At 34.3% G+C, this 7548-nt stretch overlaps 1 protein-coding gene across 1 annotated transcript; it reads right to left on the reverse strand.

Moving 5' to 3' along the window:
* Window positions 1-5835: 5835 nt before the first annotated feature.
* LOC130901639 (uncharacterized) lies at window positions 5836-7257 on the reverse strand. The gene has a single exon (XM_057813148.1). It carries the CDS (start codon window positions 7255-7257, stop codon window positions 5836-5838), a length of 1422 nt encoding a protein of 473 aa, XP_057669131.1.
* Window positions 7258-7548: the final 291 nt, after the last annotated feature.

Genomic DNA, 7548 nt, shown 5'->3' on the forward strand with positions numbered 1-7548 from the left:
ACTTTTATTTATTTTTATCTCATTATTTACAATTTTTGTTTCTAGTACGAACGTTTCTATTAACGATGTTAAAAATAGTCACATAACCACAATTTCAGTTATTATTACAGATGATAAGTTTTCTTATATATCAGGGCATTTTTTTCTTCTTTTTTTTTTATCTAACAGTACACGTTACACGAGAATCTCTTCTATCTCAACCAAAAAAAAAAATAGAGAAATCAACGAATCAATAAATCTATATATATATATATATATATATATATATATATATATATATATATATATATATATATATATATATATATAAAATGATATATCTATATTATAATCTCTTTCTATATATATATATAAAAAAAAATAATTGTGGCCCTTAAAAGGGCCGGTTTATGCATATGTATGTATTTCGATAAAATAAAGAAAAATAATATAATGAATAAAGAATTAAGCTTTCTTTTCTGTCTTTTTCGGTAAAAGTACAGCTTGAATATTGGGAAGAACACCACCTTGTGCGATGGTTACTCCAGACAACAATTTATTCAATTCTTCATCGTTTCTGATAGCTAATTGTAAATGCCTTGGAATTATACGGGTCTTTTTGTTATCTCTAGCAGCATTTCCTGCTAATTCGAGTACTTCGGCTGCCAAATATTCCATAACAGCTGCCAAATATACTGGAGCTCCGGCACCGACTCGTTCTGCATAATTGCCTTTTCTCAACAAACGATGTATACGTCCTACAGGAAATTGTAATCCAGCTCGGTTTGAGCGAGACTTTGCCTTTCCCTTTACTTTACCACCTTTACCACGTCCAGACATATTTTTTTTATATTTTCTTTTTCCAAAAAAAAAAAAAATAGAACTCAGTCAATTGATAACTATGAAGCAACCGATGCGACGAAACTAACTGTTAAACAAAAAATTTAAAACTCGACCTATCTATTTATATTAACATGCCCTACCAATGAAATTATAGCAAACGCGCAAACGTAGAAGGGCGGAGCCTATTACAATTACGTACGTTGATATAAAAGAGAGGAAAATTGTGCGTGCTGTAAATTCTAATTTTATCCACTTTTCGATAAATACGGTACGTTATCCAAGTGTTTCTATTATTTTTTTTTTTTAAAGAGAAATAATGCCACCAAAAGCTAGCGGAAAGGCAGCGAAAAAAGCCGGAAAGGCTCAAAAGAATATTTCGAAAGCCGACAAAAAGAAAAAAAGAAGGAGGAAGGAAAGTTATGCTATTTACATTTACAAAGTACTTAAGCAAGTTCATCCTGACACCGGTATATCGAGTAAAGCTATGAGTATAATGAATAGTTTTGTTAATGATATATTCGAACGTATCGCCGCCGAAGCATCCAGATTGGCTCATTATAATAAACGTTCAACAATTACAAGTAGAGAAATTCAAACTGCAGTGAGATTATTGCTTCCCGGAGAATTAGCAAAACACGCAGTCAGTGAAGGAACTAAAGCCGTTACCAAATATACCAGTTCTAAATAATAAATATAACACATCTACTATATTGACCGAAAATTTTTTATTTTATTTACTTAAATAATATCATCGACCAAAAAAAAAAAACGGTTCTTTTCAGAACCACAATACTATTTTTGTTATTTATATATGATAACAACGAACGAACGAACGACTTTAATTCAATTGAATTCTATTAAATATGAATAAAGATGATATTCCACTTAACTGAAAATTATATATATATATATATATATATATATATATATATATATATATATATATATTATATAAAAAAACTTTCTAACGTCGCTTTTGTTTTAAAAAGTCTCATATACTAATTCATTGTCGGCTAAAGGAAAAAAAAACTCGACCGTCGGTAAAATAAAGCATACAAAGCGGTTGGTGTCGGTTATCGTTGGTTAAAGTAGTTTTTGTGGCTTCTTTGAAGTTTTGTTAAAAGTAAAAACACTCTTTTTTGTTCTTTCTAAATTGGTTTGAAATTTTAAATAAAATATGTTCATTTCCTAAAATAATATATTATACAATGTAAAAAAAATTGTCGGATAAAATATTAAATAATATTGTAATAGACAGACATATTTTGCGAATAGAGCAAAGTTCGTTTAAAGAAAATTTAATCAGTCAATCAATCTATTGTAATAATTATAATTTGCTACTACCATCATTCAATATCTAAAATGAAATATACGCGGATTCCAATATTGAAATTTGATATTTTTTTCTTATATTTAGTATGTCGGAAGATTTTTATTGAAAAATACTCATAATAATATATATTAGTTACGAACATATAGTAGAAACGTGTAGCGCAAGTCAGGGTAGACATGTCACCATTCAAATGATAATTGCGGTATTATTTCAATTGGTTTTCATATTTTTAAATATTGGTCATTATTGTGAATAGACACGTTTCTATTTACGTTCATTGTATTTTAAGAAGGACTTTTATTTAATTTCGAAATTATATCTAAAGTGCTAAGCATCGTCGGAAATAAATTTTTAACCATTTTTAAGTGGTACTTTTTTTTAATAACAAACGTTATTAGCCGTTATTAAATTATAGTAAAACCTCGGCGAAAGTTCGAAGTATACCTTAGTTAGTTCTTCGTCAATTTTTTTCATTACATTCGATTCGAAAATCTCGAGGAAACCAAGGTTTTTGAGGTTGGTTTGGTTTATGAGGTTCGTTTTTTAACTTAGTTCTATTCGTTCGTTCAGTCTTCCGTCCGCTTCATTTGAATGACTACTCTTGTAACTCATTACACGCGGAAAATTAAAAGTCTTTTATACTACTAAGTGTATATATAGAGGTGAAATTTTATATAACGAAATATAAAACTACATCCAATATTTTTTTTTCTTTTTTTCTTTATATCAGTTTAGTGTAGTTTATCGACGATATAATAACACACAAGGTTGTTAGTAGTTATGGCGGATATAGAAAATCAAACTTCGGTTGTAACCGCAACGTCTGCGTCTAATTCACCGCAGGTTTCGTCGTCTCCAATAAATAAAAAGGAAAAAAAAGCTAAAAATCCTAGGACCAAACCATCTCATCCACCGACTTCGGAAATGGTAAACAATGCGATCAAAGGTTTAAAGGAACGCGGAGGCTCATCTTTACAAGCAATTAAAAAATACATTGCTGCCAATTACAAAGTTGATGCAGAAAAAGTAGCGCCATTCATCAAAAAATATTTGAAAGCATCTGTAGTATCGGGATCTTTGGTACAAACTAAAGGTAAAGGAGCTTCGGGATCATTCAAGTTAGCTTCGGCAACTTCAACTGGTGGTACTTCGGCTAAAACGAATGCTATTGACAAAAAGAAAAAGAAAACAGCCGCTTCTACTACAGGCGTAACTAAATCCAAGAAAATTGTAACAGCAGCAAAACGAAATGCTATTATTGGAGGAGGAGTAGATAAATCGAAAAGTATTAAGAAATCTAATAAAGGCAAAAAAACGACAGGTACAGCAGCGGCGGCATCCTTAAAAACTTCGACGACAACAACAACACCGATTACTGATAAGAAAGGCGTTAAAGTTGCCAAAAAAACGGACAAAAAATCTTCGGCCAAAGGAGGAGTCGCCGCCGCCGCCGCCGCCTCCAATACAGCCAGTGCCGCATCATCCGAAATTAAAACGAAGAATATATATATATATATATATAATTTTCAGTTAAGTGGAATATCATCTTTATTCATATTTAATAGAATTCAATTGAATTAAAGTCGTTCGTTCGTTCGTTGTTATCATATATAAATAACAAAAATAGTATTGTGGTTCTGAAAAGAACCGTTTTTTTTTTTTGGTCGATGATATTATTTAAGTAAATAAAATAAAAAATTTTCGGTCAATATAGTAGATGTGTTATATTTATTATTTAGAACTGGTATATTTGGTAACGGCTTTAGTTCCTTCACTGACTGCGTGTTTTGCTAATTCTCCGGGAAGCAATAATCTCACTGCAGTTTGAATTTCTCTACTTGTAATTGTTGAACGTTTATTATAATGAGCCAATCTGGATGCTTCGGCGGCGATACGTTCGAATATATCATTAACAAAACTATTCATTATACTCATAGCTTTACTCGATATACCGGTGTCAGGATGAACTTGCTTAAGTACTTTGTAAATGTAAATAGCATAACTTTCCTTCCTCCTTCTTTTTTTCTTTTTGTCGGCTTTCGAAATATTCTTTTGAGCCTTTCCGGCTTTTTTCGCTGCCTTTCCGCTAGCTTTTGGTGGCATTATTTCTCTTTAAAAAAAAAAAATAATAGAAACACTTGGATAACGTACCGTATTTATCGAAAAGTGGATAAAATTAGAATTTACAGCACGCACAATTAGCTATAAAAACCCAAAAATTAGCTATAAAAACCCAAAAATAAGTGGAAAAAAAAAGTGGAAAAAAAAAGTGGAAAAAAAAAGTGGAAAAAAAAAGTGGAAAAAAAAAGTGGAAAAAAAAGTGGAAAAAAAAAGTGGAAAAAAAAAGTGGAAAAAAAAAGTGGAAAAAAAAAGTGGAAAAAAAAAGTGGAAAAAAAAAGTGGAAAAAAAAAGTGGAAAAAAAAAGTGGAAAAAAAAAGTGGAAAAAAAAAGTGGAAAAAAAAAGTGGAAAAAAAAAGTGGAAAAAAAAGTGGAAAAAAAAAGTGGAAAAAAAAAGTGGAAAAAAAAAGTGGAAAAAAAAAGTGGAAAAAAAAAGTGGAAAAAAAAAGTGGAAAAAAAAAGTGGAAAAAAAAAGTGGAAAAAAAAAGTGGAAAAAAAAAGTGGAAAAAAAAAGTGGAAAAAAAAAGTGGAAAAAAAAAGTGGAAAAAAAAAGTGGAAAAAAAAAGTGGAAAAAAAAAGTGGAAAAAAAAAGTGGAAAAAAAAAGTGGAAAAAAAAAGTGGAAAAAAAAAGTGGAAAAAAAAAGTGGAAAAAAAAAGTGGAAAAAAAAAGTGGAAAAAAAAAGTGGAAAAAAAAAGTGGAAAAAAAAAGTGGAAAAAAAAAGTGGAAAAAAAAAGTGGAAAAAAAAAGTGGAAAAAAAAAGTGGAAAAAAAAAGTGGAAAAAAAAAGTGGAAAAAAACTTACATTATTGCGTATGTCATATTCTGAATACAGTAAAATTTATAAATCAAAAACTACAATTGCTTTAAGCCTTCAACACACTTTCACTTGTCAAGAGCACCGCTTAACAAATACTATTTACTCGCTACACACACACGCGCATAAGAAAGCCCGTTCCTCTAAGCATCCACCCCCAGATAAATCTACGAGTGGGTGCGAAGGACATTCCACCACCCCCCTGTCATTTCGACAGGTCCTCATCCTCATTCGCGCGTAGATTTCTTCCTCTTCCCTGAGTTCTATGGGAGATTCTAAGATGTCTATCTTTTTGTTAAGAGATCCCCTCTTTTTTCTTGAAGAGAACTGCTTGGTTTTCTCACAGTTGTATTTTCCATGTTTTGCACCATTCGTCAATCTCTTTTGCAGCGTTTTGCAGCCTTTTCGTGATGTTTTTCACTTTAACGCACCTCGTTGCTATTACGGTGTCGTTCGCTTTTCTGGTTGAAACCTTGAGTAGTATATTCTACTAGTCTCAAGATTTGTTGTTCGGTGTTGTGGTTTTTCCTGAAGCCGAATTGTTCCTCTGGTATTGTGTTTAATGTCCTTGTTTGTTCGTTCAGAATCCTCAGTATCACTATCTCTGCGATTTTACTCATGGCAGGTAGCAAACTTATCGGTCTGTAGTTTTGGGGAAAAGTGGGAGCTTTACCGGGTTTTCTCAGCATGATAATGTCTGCTTGTTTCCATCTCGATGGGAAGTGTTACGTCTTCAGCATGCCACTTATTATGTTCGAAAGGTATGCCATACGTTTTTTGGCATGTTTTTCAGCGCTCTGTTTGAGATTCCGTCTATTACCGGAGTCTTCCTTGCTGATGCGAACTTGAGTAATTCCTTCACTTCCATCGGTGTTGCGAATCCTAGGGTTTCTTGATCCTCCTCGTCTTCTAGATATTCGTTGATATTTTCTTCTATCATGTCTGAGAAGTCCATGTCTTCGTCGGGATGCTCGTTCAGTGTAAACTGAAGTTCCATCGTGTTTTTCAGCTCTTCTGCTTTCTCTTTGTCTGTATACGCCATCCCGTTGCTTCCGTGTATTGGCGGCATTGGTTTTCTTTCTTCTCTTAGCACTTTAGATATGTTCCATAATACGGGTTTTTGCGGATCTAATTCTTTTATCCTTCTGTTCCATTCCTCGCTTCTGTGTTCCTGTAATTTTTCTTGAATTTCCTGTTTCATTTCCCTGCCTTTCCTTTCTTCTGGCGTTCGTGTCTCTTGGGCTCTTCTAGCTATTCGATTTTTCTTCCTAATCAGATTTCTCAGATCGTCGCTTATATTTTTGAATCTGCCGTATTTGTCTGCTATAGTCATTGTGGTACTTCGTTCTATCGCTTCTGATAGTGCTTCTTCGGAGAAACAGACCTGTTCTTCTAGCTTCTCTTTGTTTCTTATTTCCGTGATTGGTCCTAACAGCTGTCCTGTTAGCCTTCTGAATTTCTCCCAGTTGGTTTTTCTCACGGTTCTTCCTGCTTGTCTGTTGCCGCTACCGATGGTGACGACGATTGGTGAATGAGCGTCGCCGCCGTCTATGGTCCGGATTTCTACAGGCATCGTCATGTCTCTCAACACGGCGATGTCTATAACCTCGGGCCTTCCTCCATTTGGTGGGTAGTGTGTCGGTCTTACTGGTCCTATCGCTTGATAGGATGGGTGATCTTCTATGATCTTCTCCAAGTTTCTTCCTTGTCTGTTTCTTCTTGAGCTGTACCACGCAGGGGACTTGGCATTCAGATCTCCTATGATGATGCCTTTTTTACCATCTGGGAGTACTGCTAGCACGTCTTCCTCGTGTATTGTAGTCTCAGGCCGTACGTATGCTGATATCATTCTAATATCGCCGTATGATGTTATAATGACTACTATTGTTGCCTCCATGCTAAGTAGTCCGTCCGGTGAGTTTATTCGGTGTTGGCACAACTCTTTTTTCGCTAAGATCGCTGTGCCTCCGGAGCGTCCGTTTATATCGTCTCTATAAACGTTGTAGCCTGGCCAGGTGAATCTGTGTGTGTCACCTGGCAATTTCGTTTCTTGTAGAGCGAAGATATCGTAATCTTCCTCCAAGATCACTCCCATAGTGTTTTGGTTTGTTCGTAGTCCTCCTGTGTTCCACGAGCCGATCTTTATTTGACTAGGAAGGTTGTTTGTCATTTTATTATGCTTGTTGGGCTTTTAGTGTCTGCATGTTCTGCAGCATACTCAATACCTCACTCGTTCTTTGTGTTCTTTGAAGCTGACGGTTTGTTATTCCATTTCTTCTTTTTTACGATTTTTTAGACAACCCCTGTAGTTAGATGGGTGGTCTCCTTCGCAGTTCCTGCATTTAGGTTTTTGGTTTTGCTCAGGGTGCAATCCGCAGCCCTGTGAGCCCCTGCTCATCTTACACAGCGCGCGTCCATGTTGCACGTGCTCTGTCCATGATGGAAACCTTGGCACCTGTAG

The sequence above is a fragment of the Diorhabda carinulata genome, chromosome 1 (assembly GCF_026250575.1).
Source record: "Diorhabda carinulata isolate Delta chromosome 1, icDioCari1.1, whole genome shotgun sequence".
NCBI lineage: Eukaryota > Metazoa > Arthropoda > Insecta > Coleoptera > Chrysomelidae > Diorhabda > Diorhabda carinulata.

What these genes read in the sequence shown, in the direction of transcription:
- LOC130901639 (XM_057813148.1), bottom strand. Translation starts at nt 7,257, where the DNA reads ATGACAAACAACCTTCCTAGTCAAATAAAGATCGGCTCGTGGAACACA.